The sequence below is a fragment of the Haemaphysalis longicornis genome, unplaced genomic scaffold (assembly GCF_048455015.1).
Source record: "Haemaphysalis longicornis isolate Haplotype H1 unplaced genomic scaffold, Haemaphysalis longicornis Haplotype H1 scaffold_10, whole genome shotgun sequence".
Lineage (NCBI taxonomy): Eukaryota > Metazoa > Arthropoda > Arachnida > Ixodida > Ixodidae > Haemaphysalis > Haemaphysalis longicornis.
The window spans coordinates 14,186,377-14,200,591 of record NW_027526204.1 but is presented as its reverse complement, the minus strand read 5'-3'; the positions used below and the strand labels follow the sequence as shown (position 1 = coordinate 14,200,591).

The following is a 14,215-nucleotide window of genomic DNA, read 5'->3' as shown; positions in this document are numbered from 1 at the left end:
CTTTGATGTAAGCAGAAAATGCCTCCTATTCCCAAAGAGAACGATGAGTCTGTTCGTCATAAAACTACGCAGTGTGGCGGTAGGCTTCCGATTCAGATGTCGGCATTTACGTGGCCCCCACCCCTGGCTGGCTGCGGAGCTCGTCGGGGCCGAGTAGCGTGAAGCCGATCGCCAGTGGGCCCTGGCACCAGGTAGTCCCGAAGCTCCGGGTGGGCAGAAGTGGCGGCGGCAGCTTTCGTAGCATGGCACCTGGATGGATGGGGAAGGATGTTTCTCGTGAGATGGAATAGCAGTTCTTTCCTTAGTGCTTTTTGTGTCGCGTACGTGGATACCATTACATTGCGATAAGAGGGGTGCAGACACTTAAGAGGAACAAGCTGCCTGGAGTGGCCGAATATCACCACTTTTTATCACGAAGTGTTTATTCCGAGATTCATGAAGATATCACTTACGTCATATCCGTCACGGAAGTGACGCCAGTACAACGAAGCAAGCGGCCTGTAAAGGGTGCACCCCTGCACTCAGGGGCTTCTTGCGGGAAAGCAACCTTTAGCACTAAGGAGTACGTTATACTGAGGGGTGTTCATTTTCCGGTTTTATATTTTAACACGCCAGTGTTTTATGCCCCGATCCCAAGATTTCACTCACGCCATATCCATCACGAAAATGACTTCAATAAACCTTTTCCGAAGCGACCCGCCGGCAAGACTTCGCTTGGCAAGCACACCCACAAGACAGCCGCTGACCGGTTAATCATGCTGAGCTTCAAATTTCGCTGCACATTTCACTTTCGTGATTTACCGATTACTATGACAGAGTAATCAGCCACAGTTTTTTTTATTTTGTTCTTATGCCCATCTGACTTAAAGGAGCCATGAAGAGAAAACACAAGTTTGGTTCATTCGAAAGATTGCCTCGTTAGAACCATAACGAAACCACTTATAACGCAAACTTCGCTCAAATAAGCTACATAATTAGGAAAAAAGGAAATGACCATGCGACCCACCAGCTCATTTTCCGCAACAGAACCTGTGATGTCACTTGGGAATGCTCTGCGATTGGCGGAGGCCGGCAAAAGCAAACGCATGTTAGGCAGGGCTTACAGCTTGCATAGCGAGCTAAATGCCCGTGAAACATACTGCACATTCTTTTTATGACAAAGAACGGTGGAGTAAACGGATGAAGGTCCGAACGAACTCGCACGCGTGTGCGCCAATGCATACGAAACTAGCGCGCCGGCCGAGCTCGACATCTCGCCGTCGCGCAGACGAATTTTCGGGTTCGAGGCTCTTCGGGGCCAACGAACCGTTCCAGCACGCACAGCCGCGACCTTGCTTGGTATCGTAATCCCTTCACAGGAGGTTGGCCGTCATATCGCTAACCAGCAAAGGTAAAAATAGAAACGAGGGGAGTAAGGAACAGCAAGAAGCGACGAGATAGTGCCAGTCGTCGCGTAAGTTTCGAATGGTGTTGGCTTGCTGCTGTCGTTACGAGCTCGTTTCCAGTTTACAACCACTGAAAACTTCAGTTTGTTCAGTTACGGCAGGGACCCTTACGTTAGCTCACTCCTGGGACATGCTGGCGCTCGTCGCCGACTTCGTCAAATCGCTCTGACCTTGGGGAAAAAAATGCCGTAAACACCGCGCATTGACGCTCGTATCTTTCTGGTCGAAGCAGAGAGCTCGCGCGAACGGCTTTCCATACACGACACCGGCCAACTTGCATAAGTGATACTGCTACTGAAGTTGAACTATTATCAACCGTAATCAAAATACGGCACATACGTACCAGTCTATATTCGTCCGTCGCGACGGGGCTGACGAGCTGTGGGCTGAGCGGTGCCAACGGCTGGGCGTTCGTCTGTTGTGGCTATCGCGGAATGGTCGCTTTCCCGTCCACCGCGTATCCCACAACTCTTGCCGCTCGTGCACTTAGAAGCATTGAGCGTTTTTGTGGTGTGAGGTTGTTAAATGCAAGCCCGAGCTCCTCGGCGAGAGTTTTGTTCTCCGGACCAGGCGATTCCATGACTAGGGCTGCGGGTGCACTAGGTTTTACTAGTATTTTTAAAATGGCCGCTGTCTCGATCGACTCCCGCGTGTGGGTGCTATATGGAGTCGACATACTAAGTATCTGTTTCATGGACCGGCTCTATGACGCCATTGTACACGTCACGGAATGTTGTATTTTAGCGGGAGATTTAAAATTGTGGCTTAAATTGCCTTATTTCTCAGTGAATAAAGCATCATTTGCTTCCGGGAAAGCGCTTGGGGTACTATGAAACACCTAATCTTTCGAATAAAACAAACTTTTGTTTTCTCTTCATGGCTCCTTTAATAGGAATATTGAAAATCAATCTGCAGGAGCCACCATCTGGGCGGGTTGGACTCCCTGCAGAATTCACTGTGGCCACAATAACATATCATCTAGATTGGAGGCACGTCAAAAGCGTCGCACGTCACCATTGAGGCACTGGCCATTCGTTTAGACCTAGGTCTCGATTAAATCAGCGGATGTGACATCAATCAATCCTGAATTGCCATTCCAGATGGTCTCCTAAGCATGGGCCAACGGGACTCTCGTGGGACTCTCCAATCACCAGAGCATCCCCTTTTTATTTTATTTTGTTTTATTTTATTGGTGAAAGCATTACGGGGTAGCACGTAAATCTTTGGACGCATGCACGCGTGTTTAAGGCCTGGATCGCACAGGCACGGCCTCTAGAGTTCTCCCCTCTTTGGTGCGGCTTGCCGAATGCTCCTCTCAATCTGTGAGAGGAATAGTTTCCTTTCACTCCGCGGCGTCGACTGCGGCGCTCGCTATCGGCGACGCGGCTATACGGAGGCTATAGAGAGGAGTAAACAGGCGTCTAGAGAGCGCAGGCAGGCCAAGGCAGAAAGACATCAGGGGGAGGTGGACCTAAAATGGGAGCTATATAAGCAACGGAAACAGGAAGTGCAGCAATCAGTGCAGGCGAAAATAAAGGGGGACAGTGCAATATAAGCAACGGAAACAGGAAGTGCAGCAATCAGTGCAGGCGAAAATAAAGGGGGACAGTGAGCGATGGGTAGCGCAGTTACGAGTGAGGGGTAGAGACGCGCCGAAAAAATTCTCGAATCATGTGCGCGTATTAAAAACGAGGTGCTATATGAAAAGAGCACGGGCAGGTGCTCAAGGAAGAGAAAGCATTGCATACCTTCATGAACGTGTGAAGGAGAAGTTCTGTAATTAAAGTGAAGAGACCTCGCAGCGACACAGAGATATCACGATGGGTAGGCCGAATGTCGGGAGAAAGACGGGGACAACCTCAAATGGAAAAAAAGCAGGGAAAGGGGTCCCCAAAAATACCGCAGTAGGCACGGATGGGATACCGATGTAGTTGATTAACCAATTAGGGCCAAAGAGCAAGGGAAAGCTACCACAAGCCATTAGCACAGGGATGGAAAAGAAGGCAATACCGGACGCGTGCCAAACGAGCAGGATGAACTTAATGTACAAAGCCAAAAGATACCGGACTAAACCGAGCTCGTATATGCCAGTCACCGCCACGTCAGTGCTGAATGGATTACCAACGCAGACAGTGAAGTTCCAACTAAAGCAGTGGGTAGAAAAAACAGGACACTAGGGGAACTTCAAAAGGGTGTGAGGTGAAGCGCTCAGTCGGCGGGGACGACGACGACGACGACGTCGCGGACACATGCCCGTGAAGGGATTGTCCTCGTTTCGGCACGGCCGAAAAAGACGAAGTGGCAGGTCACACGAGCCGATGACGGTGAACGCGAGGGCCCTATGAGAGCCGGCCACAACGGAGCGGTGACGAGGCCAGACGGGAACGAGGAAGGACGGCAATTCGAGTGGAGGAGTTCCGAGAGGACGGTTCGAGGAGAGCGGCGTCCAGGCGCAGATCGAGAGCTCATCGGGTCTCGGGGACCCAAGCTCAAAGGGTTCTACCTGACGCCAAGGCCTCCCCTGACCAGCGTCCTATTCCGCAGTGTCCTGGCCCGTGGCAGGCACACGCGCTGCGTCGTGCCCCGGTCCTGAACGACCATGGCCTGGAGATCGTCTACCGGCGGCTACCGGGTGCCGACTGCCCGCGGCCTTCCCTGACGTGGCGCCTGGCGATGACCAGGTTCCTGCCACGACCGTTCCTGCAAGTACCGTTCCTGGAAGAGCAGCGACGGAGCTGCATCGTCAACGGCCCAGCACGCGAGACTTCCCGACGACGCCCTCAGCGCAACGCAACGCGACACCCCGACGCCTCGAGTACTACGCCACGTCATGGTGAACTCTTTCTGAACTTTTCTGTGGCGCTTTTCTGGCGTTTTCTGCACATTAGTTAGACGTTTTGGGTTTATTGATGTGACATTTGTAAAATGGTTATTCCTTTTGGGTTTTTGATAGTTCTCTGGTAGGGTCTCGTCTAAGTGCTATTGTCTACGTCGTGCTTTGTTCTGTAATACATGTTTTCTTTATAACCTCTCAAAGCGCCCTCGTCTGATTAACTGGTGACTGTGTCTACCCCCAGTCGCCACTGAATACACACTACTCAAGAACCTGCAGAGGGGGTTCTCCTTCCCCTCCCCACAAAGGGGTTTGAAGGTTTGAAGCAAAGATGTCCTCTCTCTCTCCGCTGCTGTTCATGATCTACTGGGTGGTCTAGAAAGGAAGCTAGAAGTCAGTACTTTGGGTTCGACTTATCCTCCATGGAAAACGGGAAGGTGGTGGAACAACGGGTTCCGGGACTAATGTATGCAGACGACATATTGTTGATGGCGGACAACCGGATAAGTATGCAGGGCTTAATGGATATATGCGGTAAAGAAGCGACGCCCCTAAGGATATCCTTTAACAGAAGAAAATTGGGGATCATGGTCTTTGACGATGACAAAGAGCACAAAACAGTATCAGTGCAGCAAGTAGAAATACCACAGGGGAAAGAGTATGAATATTAGTAGTGTGTCTTAACTACAGCGAAGATTACACGCATGCGCATGAGGTTAACCTTAACACGAAAGAAAGACGGAAGGTGACTATAATGATGCATGAGCCCTCAGGGCCTACAACAAATACGAGGTGGTAAGGGAAGTCTGGAAAAGGGTCATGGTACCAGGATTAACTTTCGAAAATTCGGTTCTGTGCATGAAACCAGGCACCCAAGCGGGCCTGGAGGTAATTTAGACGGCACTAGGCAGACTGGCCCTAGGGGCCCATAGCAACACTACGAACGAAGCGGTACAGGCAGATATGGGCTGGTCGTCCTTTGAGTCAAGAGAGACGCAGAGCAAGATAAAGTTTAAGGACAGACTTCGTGACATGGGGGACAAAAAATGAGCCGCGAGAGTGTTTAAGTACCGGTATATGAGGATGCGTATCGGTGGAGACGGGGGACAAGACAACTTACCAAGCGGTACAGAAAGTTGGTAGAGGAAGATGTGGCATACACAACACTTAAAAGGCAGGTCAAGGACTCAGAGACGAAGAAGTGGACACAGAGAATGGAAGCGAGAAAACCCTGGAGACTTATCGGACAGAGAACCTAGAAATCAGGAAGGAAGGTTTCTATGGCAATACGAGAGGAAGTGCATTCCTCTTTGAAGCACGGGCTAGGTGCCTGAGAAGCCGGGCATACACGGGCACGGCCGGTGGAAGAAATGCGCGCTCTCTCATCCAGCGGCCGTGACATGGGTATCTACAGGCAGCAGGATGAAACATGTGCATGCTGCGGCAGGGATCGGGAAACTATAGTAGACCATCTTGTCAGGGGCTGCACAGAGATGCGACCGCCGCGGGGCGAGGGGAAACTACGTTGGCGGCGGCTTTGGCATTTGGGGTGAAGGGGAGCTTCAAATTCATGGCCATAGAGGCGACGAAGAGGCGGCTGAAATGGTGTTGGAGAAAACGTAAGGAAGTAAGGAAGAGATCATTACGCAGGGGAAGTGAGTAATGGATACGGTTGAGAATTTAGAACAGCGGGCGGAGGAAAAATGGGGAGGGAGTGATGTGTGCTTAAAGGAGCCATGAAGAGAAAACAAAAGTTTGTTTTATTCGAAAGATTAGGTGTTTCATAGTACCCCAAGCGCTTTCCCGGAAGCAAATGATGCTTTATTAACTGAGAAATAAGGCAATTTAAGCCAAAATTTTAAATCTGCCGCTAAAATTGAACATTCCGTGACGTGTACAATGGCGTCATAGAGCCGGTCCATGAAACAGATACTTAGTATGTCGACTCCATATAGCACCCACACGCGGGAGTCGATCGAGACGGCGGCCATTTTAAAAATACTAGTAAAACCTAGTGCACCCGCAGCCCTAGTCATGGAATCGCCTGATCCCGAGAACAAAACTCTCGCCGAGGAGCTCGGGCTTGCATTTAACAACCTCACACCACAAAAACGCTCAATGCTTTAAAGTGCACGAGCGGCAAGAGTAGTGGGATAGGCGGTGGACGGGAAAGCGACCATTCCGCGATAGCCACAACAGACGAACGCCCAGCCGTCGGCACCGCTGCCTCGTCAGCCCCGTCGCGACGGACGAATATAGACTGGTACGTATGTGCCGTATTTTGGTTACGGTTAATAATAGTTCAATTTCAGTAGCAGTATCACTTATGCCAGTTGGCCGGTGTCGTGTATGGAAAGCCGTTCGAAAGTACTCGAACAAACTGAAGTTTTCAGTGGTTGTAAACTGGAAACGAGCTCGTAACGACAGCAGCAAGCCAACACCATTCGAAACTTACGCGACGACTGGCACTATCTCGTCGCTTCTTGCTGTTCCTTACTCCCCTCGTTTCTATTTTTACCTTTGCTGGTTAGCGATATGACGGCCAACCTACTGTGAAGGGATTACGATACGAAGCAAGGTCGCGGCTGTGCGTGCTGGAACGGTTCGTTGGCCCCGAAGAGCCTCGAACCCGAAAATTCGTCTGCGCTACGGCGAGATGTCGAGCTCGGCCGGCGCTAGTTTCGTATGCATTGGCGCACACGCGTGCGAGTTCGTTCGGACCTTCAACCGTTTACTCCACCGTTCTTTGTCATAAAAAGAATGTGCAGTATGTTTCACGGGCATTTAGCTCGCTATGCAAGCTGTAAGCCCTGCCTAACATGCGTTTGCTTTTGCCGGCCTCCGCCAATCGCAGAGCATTCCCAAGTGACATCACAGGTTCTGTTGCGGAAAATGAGCTGGTGGGTCGCATGGTCATTTCCTTTTTTCCTAATTATGTAGCTTATTTGAGCGAAGTTTGCGTTATAAGTGGTGTCGTTATGGTTCTAACGAGGCAATCTTTCGAATGAATCAAACTTGTGTTTTCTCTTCATGGCTCCTTTAAAAAAGCGGTGAGGAGGAGGTGGGAAGGCAAATCTATTCGATTAGCTAGGAGGGCGGCACGTAAGTGGAATGACACAGGCCATTCGTTTGCTGACAACCTACGCCCCGATTCAAAGAGGGGAACGCTATCATCATCATCGGCGGCAACGGTGTCAGTGGCGGCGACGGCAGCGGCGCGCCAAGGAAAGCAGCAGCGGAACGAAAGTAGATTCTTTCTAAGGTGGCTTGGGTCGAATAAGAAAAATAATGGGTGATTTTCCGGTATACTGAGTGTGACACATCCTGCCGCAGTGTGTTGCCGTAGGACATTCGCATGGTGGTTGTCCGTGAAAATACGAATAATCAGGAAGCCCACCCCTTCGAAACCTTTAGGCACACTGCCTGTCAGGTTATCGAGCGGGTCACGTTTCAGGTTCCTGGTAAAAAATACCCTACGGGGGCAACGTAAGCCGTGCAAAGCCCCCGCCGGACAAAGCAATGAGCACGTTGGCTACTTTGTTGGCACCACTGGTTCGACGTGTACAGCCGATATCAACAAGCCCGAAAACTCTGTCAACTTGAGGTTTTTTCTTGTTTTTGCTGTTTTGACATTTCGTCAATAATGAGGCTGTAGTGTGGCTTTTTTTCTGACCGCAGGCTGTGTCTCCCCACTTGGTCCAGTTCCTTTCGGCTTCCTACGCCAGCTTCTACTGTAGAAGATCCGACTATCTTTAGCAGTGTGCTGCGACACGGCAGCTTCAACTCTTTTTTTTGTCCACACATGATTGTAACCTTTACGACGTGTCGTCTTCCACAACAGACAGTCCCGCAGAGTGAGTTCCAGCTTTATCAAGGTTTATAATCTGTTACACGACAAATTTCACATTCCCATACTCTCCTTGAGCGGCTCATGAAAGGGTCATTAGAGTTTGGACACCTCGGTTTTCCTTATATTTATGAACTTCTTTCTCCTAATTCATCAAGAGTTTGTTGAAGGTCTTTTAAGCGCTCATTTAGTCTCTGGAATTGGACTCCAAGACGGTGTGAGCTTCTTTTCGTCTCTGCAATATATCCAACCAAAGTAAATGTCTTCTGGTAAGCTTGAGTTTCCAATCGTTTGACTAACCATTTGTTTTACTAATAAATATTATTATTATTATTACCGCTATCCAAGTGTTCATGACCATCCGCAGACTAGCCCTAAGCTATGTTTTCTTGCATCTGGTACCCACTGGCTGCGCGGTTAGCGTCGGGTTCTTCAATACGATGGCGTTTTTCTTATCCGCTCCCACGACTAACGCTGGCTCGTTTTCAATTCTAGGATTCGTGCACGGATCACGTGGGGCGTGAAGCGGTAGTTTTGCGCACATTCGAATGAGACGGCAACATGTTGGCTTGGTAGGGCGGAAACTAAGTCGGCCCGGCTGTTGCAAGCATCAATTGCGTTTCACTCCTATCTTGTAACCTTCTGCGGTGAAGGGAAGCGAACGCATGATGGTTCTGTAGCTTAGCTGCCCGTGTAACGTGCAACGCTGTGCCCCAGGGCTGCCCGTTCAGCCCACTATTGTTGCGCATTTACATTGAGACGTTATGTTGGCCTATTTTTAAAAATGTTGATACACGAAGCTTCCGCCTTCACGAGTCAGAAGTCAAGCTTTTGGCGTATGCAGGGGACATGGCTGTTCTCTGCGAAGACAAATTCGGTATAATGAGAGTGGTGGACAGAATAAAGCTATTTAGTGTAGTTACAGGGAGCTCCGTTAATTGTGGATCTGGCACGGCGAGTGGCAGTCAACCCCCGACACCTTTGCCAACGTCAGCTGGGTAACGACCCCAGTGAAGTACCTTGGTGCCCCTTTGCAGTTCTTTAGGGACTGTGAACCGTATTAGCGTGAACAAACTCAGGAGACCCGGGCGAAGGCGGAAAAGTTGAAGGGGGCTTTTTGGTCAACCTTTGCATGTGCAGCAGTCTGTTTTTCGTCTATCTATTTATCTATCTATTTATCTATCTATATTTATCTATCTATTTATCTAGCTATCTATTTATCTCTTTATGTATGTATCTACCTATCTATCCATCTATCTATCTATCTAGCTATCTATCTCTCTCTCTTTCTCTCTCTCTCTCTATCTCTCTCTCTCTCTCTTTCTCTCTCTCTGGGGAAACGCTTTGCGAATAGAAAAACGTCGTGAGCGAGTTGCATCGCAGTGCACTCACTGGCATCTCCCTTGCCGAAGTTGAAGTAGAAGGCGCGCTGATTTCCTTGCTCCGAATCGACGAAGAACATTTTTATGTTGCCTGCCGTCCATGCAGTGCCGTTGCGCAGCGCGATTCGTTCCACGTGCTTGCGGGTAGGCTTCTTCGTGATTCTGCCCGTTAGCTCTCGCTTGGCATCAGCGTCAACAGGCTTCTCATCGACGGCCATGGAACCTGCGCGTGTCATGTGGATTGGGAAGAGTGTAAGCAGGCAGCAATAGGGAATCACGACTCTCAAGCACACATCAAGATAATCAGAGGTACCTAAACGCTTCAGCAGTCTAGCTACAGGATCATGTAATTCTTAACCACTCATCCAAACAACCTTTACTTTGAACTTCTCAAACTTGAAGCGACACCCAACCTGTACTCCTTGCACTGATTCTTCTGATATTTCAGTGCGCGTGCCTAAAGCCAAGTGACCTGCCATTATTAAGTTTACTCGGAGGCTTGGGAGTGTGTATTATTTTAAGCTAAGTACTGCGTTTGTGAAATCTAGGCCTAGAACAATTACGGCTTTCCGAACTCCTCGCACCACTTTTGTGGTTAAACCGACCACAGCACTAAACGTTTCGTTAAAGCCACGTTTCGCTTTCGTCCAATCTTACGTTATTACTCATCGCTTATTCAGGATCCCTTTTTGCAATTATCTGAAGTTAAATACATTTGCACCTTTTTAGTGCGAGCATTTTGCAAAGCTCTATTGTCATGGCGTGAATGCGAGCGCAGTGAATCGTTATTCTTCACTTTTCTGAGCTAAACTTGCACCAGAGAATTTTGGCTTCCCGGTCACAAATGTTTGTGATCGAGAAAGATTAGCGAATTCCTCAGGTTAATGCTGCGACTTTATTTGAATTACAATTAAAAGAGCTGATGTAGACCAGTTGATTACAATTCTTTAAACTAAAGTTTGATCTCTGCTAACGTACGCAAACGGAGCAACCTCGCAGGGATGTGGATAGCTAGGCTACGATGCGGTACAAAGCCAACCGATAAATAAGCGTTCCTTGAATAACCATTCATCAACGGAGAGGACGAAATCTGCTGTGGGCACCGAGTGGTCGTATATTCTCATCATGAACAAAAGAGCATTCCCCGAGAACTAACCTTTGGACGACGCTGTGGTCCGTATCCCAGACGGCTGCGCAGGAGGCATGACCCTCGAGCGGCGAGTTGCGTGGTGCCTTCTTCAAGAACACCGTTGGGGCTCCTCGGTGCAGCGTTGTCGAAGTGGTCCCCGTTGGCTGCGTCTTGCTTGGAGCAATTTTTTGTGACTTCACTGTGGATATATTCCTCTGCACCCTGCTTCGCTCGGTCTTCTGCGTTGAGCAAAGAAGCGTCGCGTGGGTGCGTGCTTGGTTTGTTGATTCGAGCCCAGATAACATCGGCGCGTACCAACTCTGGGGGATTTGTCCAGTCCGACTGAGATTTCTTTGTAAAGACAGGTTAAGAAGCAAAACTAAGAAAGAACCAATGTGAGAAACTGCGGGGAAAGTGTACTTAACAATTCTGAGCACCAAAGAAAGGATTTATAAAATACTGACGTACCAATAACGCCCCGAAAAAAATGGTGATGCGTTGTACTAACGGGCTGAATGACCTGTTTCTGGAATCAAAAAGTTAAGAGCGTGACAAACATGCCCATGGCAATAACTGGGCCCCAAATCCCCAAATGACTATAAATTAGGCCCCGATAAGGGAACACCCAGGCGCCGCAGAGGGCACTCCAAGGACAGATTTCGGAGGGAGGAGGGCAGCCGGAAACACAGCAGGAAATGTTCAATTCTCTCTTGCTCTTCCAGAAATCGCCAAGGTCCGATAATCGCGCTATCGCTATGCGTGCGCGGTGTGGATAGATATTCAAATTGGGTATTTGGCAGCGAAGGGTTTTCCTTCAACATATTACTTCTTTTTCTCCCTCTGAATGGCAGCTAATGTATATGGAAATAAGCGGCAACTCCCCCGCAAGTGACTATTAGAATAACCAGTAAAGCACCAAAAAATGGCACATGTACCATTCATTTCCCTGCAACTAAGCAAAAAAATTAGCAGTGGCTTAGCTCGGCTATGCCAGGATATACGTAACCTGAGATAAGGTTCAGCTGGGTATTCTTAGGTTTCCTGGTTAGTATCATGCTTACTGCTTTTAAAACGATTTCCAATCCAATCAAATCCAATCCAGTCCAGCCGAGGCGGCGGCGGCGGCTCCGGCCCGCCAGCTGTGCGCCGTAAGATGGCACTGCTCCTCGCGCATGCGCGGCACGTCTCTCCAGTAGCCACGCGAAACTGCCCAACCTTGGCCAGCGTAGCTCACGTTACAAAATCGAGTGTCCTTGTGTAGTGCATGACTAACAGCCACGCGAAAGACAGGAATGGAATGTCCTCTCATAAGCTGTGACCGATCTGGCTGCGGGTTTATTAATTCCCGGGAAGGAAAAAGCGTCAGGAGCCGCTTTTGGGGGGGTGGGCCCTTGTCACAGCTTCCTAACGGTGTGCGGGCGCGTGGACGGAAAAGTCAACTCTGGCAAGGAACAAACCATCCCCTCCACAGACCACTGCTGACGAGTGGGTGGCCGTCTCATGCGCGGCTTTCGCCGACAAGAGCGGAAATAACGAGACAGTCCTGAAACCCAACAACTAAACAAAGAGTGGCTCATATTTCAACAGGCGAAATATGGGTACAGGCACGGGAGTACAGAACATGGCTGGCAAGAGGTAACAAAAAAATAGTATAAATGCGAGAGAGTTACACAAGTGATACAAACGAGGAGTGTGTACAAAGCGTATGTTACAAAGCAGAGAGGTTAACTAAAACTGAACAGTACGTTGCCTATGCAAGACATGAAAGTCCCACGATATTTGCAGACCATGCCGATTATTTACCGCTGCACGGAGGCGAAGTGGCTACCTGTGTATTGCTGCTTCGGCGTAGGCCAGGCCGTCGGATGACCAACACGGAAATTAAAGGACCCGGGAGCACGTCGGAGTCGTCAAAAATACGGGTCGCCAATGACGATTCACGCACTGACAAAAGCCACCACGGCATCACGACATTCGAACAATACTGCTTTGCCTCTGCATGGGCGCTCCTTTTATAGCCGCGCTAAGCAGCCGAAAGAGCGACTACACACAAAGTGGCCGCCGCAGCCGTACTGTCTAACTTCCTCATTTCCCTTTTCTGGAATGATTGGCGCTGCTGGATACTGGGACGGTATCCTCGCGTTTGTCCGTTTTGAAAACGTTCGTTTTGCGTCAGTTTTATTGTGACGCACTTTCAGGTGTAGGCGGGCTTTGGATTGACTTTAGCGCAACTGTTCTTGTAAACGCATTTTAAACGGCTACACCTAGTTTAAACTATATTTTATGTGTTTATTGTTCCGCCAGCGAACCGACAACAAGGCGACGAAATATCGTCAGCTCCAAATCGTCTGCTCCGAGAAGCCGCGGCTCATACCTCCGCCGTGCTTGTATGGCGTCTCATTCGAGTGTTGGCTTTTAGCCAATCAGGATTTGCTCAAAATGGACACTTTCGAAACCCACACAAACCCGACAAGCGAAGCGATGTTTAGTTTCCAAGTAAGTACGGGCACTTCCAATTGGTGATACGTTGGTGATATGGGGCGGTGATACGTACTTCTGCGCACGCACACCTACCCAAACGCTGCTGAACGACGCTTAGATATGCAACTGAGAATGCGTACAACTGATCTGAAGGAGCATTTTGTAATAAAAAATGTATAATTGTTCGGTCCCGAACCCAGGATGCAAGCGTTAGAAGCCCCGACGCTACCGGAGATTGGAAAACCAGATTGTTTTAGCACACGATGAAGGATATTGCAGAATTCGTTAAAGGTAACCACTAGACGGCGCTAGGTGTAACAGGAAGTGGCCGGCTTCCCTCGCTTAGAAATGGAATGTCACGCACGCCAACAAGACCACCATCCGAAAAGAGGGATAAACTACGGTCACTAGATAAGATACAGAGTACCGTCACTGAGGCAGGCAAGTGAGAAACGGCAGCCATTTTGGTGTTTATCAATGTTGCCAGATTACTTTTCTGTAGCCTCACCGCTAACTTTCCAATCCAATCCAATCCAATTTAATCCAATACAGTCCAGTCGCGGCGGCGGCGACTCCGGCACGCCAGCTATGCGCCGTCAAACGCCACTGCTCCTCGCGCATGTGCAGCACGGCTCTCCAAGAGCCACGTGAAACTGCTCAACCTCGGCCAGTGTACCTCCGGCTACAAAAGGTGGTAATTTTTGCTGGAAGTCCTGTAAGAAGCCTCTGACGTCAATGCTGCCAATGAATCTCGCAAAATTGTCAACTTTCACCATTTTCAGTGGCATCTAGTAGAAAGAGAGAGAGAGAGAGTAAACTTTATTACCGAAAAAAAAAAGCCAAGGGGTCGGTTTCCTCAGTCCAGGACCCCGTTGGAGCGATAAGCCGTCTCAGCCCGGTGAATCCGCCGAAGCTCTTCTTCGCCGCTCGAGCTGGCCAATTCTCTCTCCCACTGCTCAACCTAGGGGTTAAAAATCGCGGAAAGTGAGGGGTTGAGCTGGCACTCCCACACCATGTGGTATAGTGTCCAGGGTGCTTTGCAGAATCGCCGCTGCGGGTAGTGTTTCGTAGGCCAGATAAAGTGCAGCTTGGTAGGAT

At 49.4% G+C, this 14,215-nt stretch overlaps 1 protein-coding gene across 1 annotated transcript; it reads right to left on the bottom strand.

The window, feature by feature from the left end:
* Positions 1-11,369, bottom strand: LOC144157615 (uncharacterized). Its single transcript, XM_077688443.1, has 3 exons — positions 10,664-11,369; positions 9,518-9,730; positions 1-249 (listed from the first exon to the last, which is right to left on the bottom strand). The coding sequence occupies exons 1-3, from the start codon at positions 10,710-10,712 to the stop codon at positions 107-109; spliced, it is 405 nt and encodes a 134-aa protein (XP_077544569.1). The 5' UTR covers positions 10,713-11,369; the 3' UTR covers positions 1-106.
* Between the last annotated feature and the right edge of the window lie 2,846 nt (positions 11,370-14,215).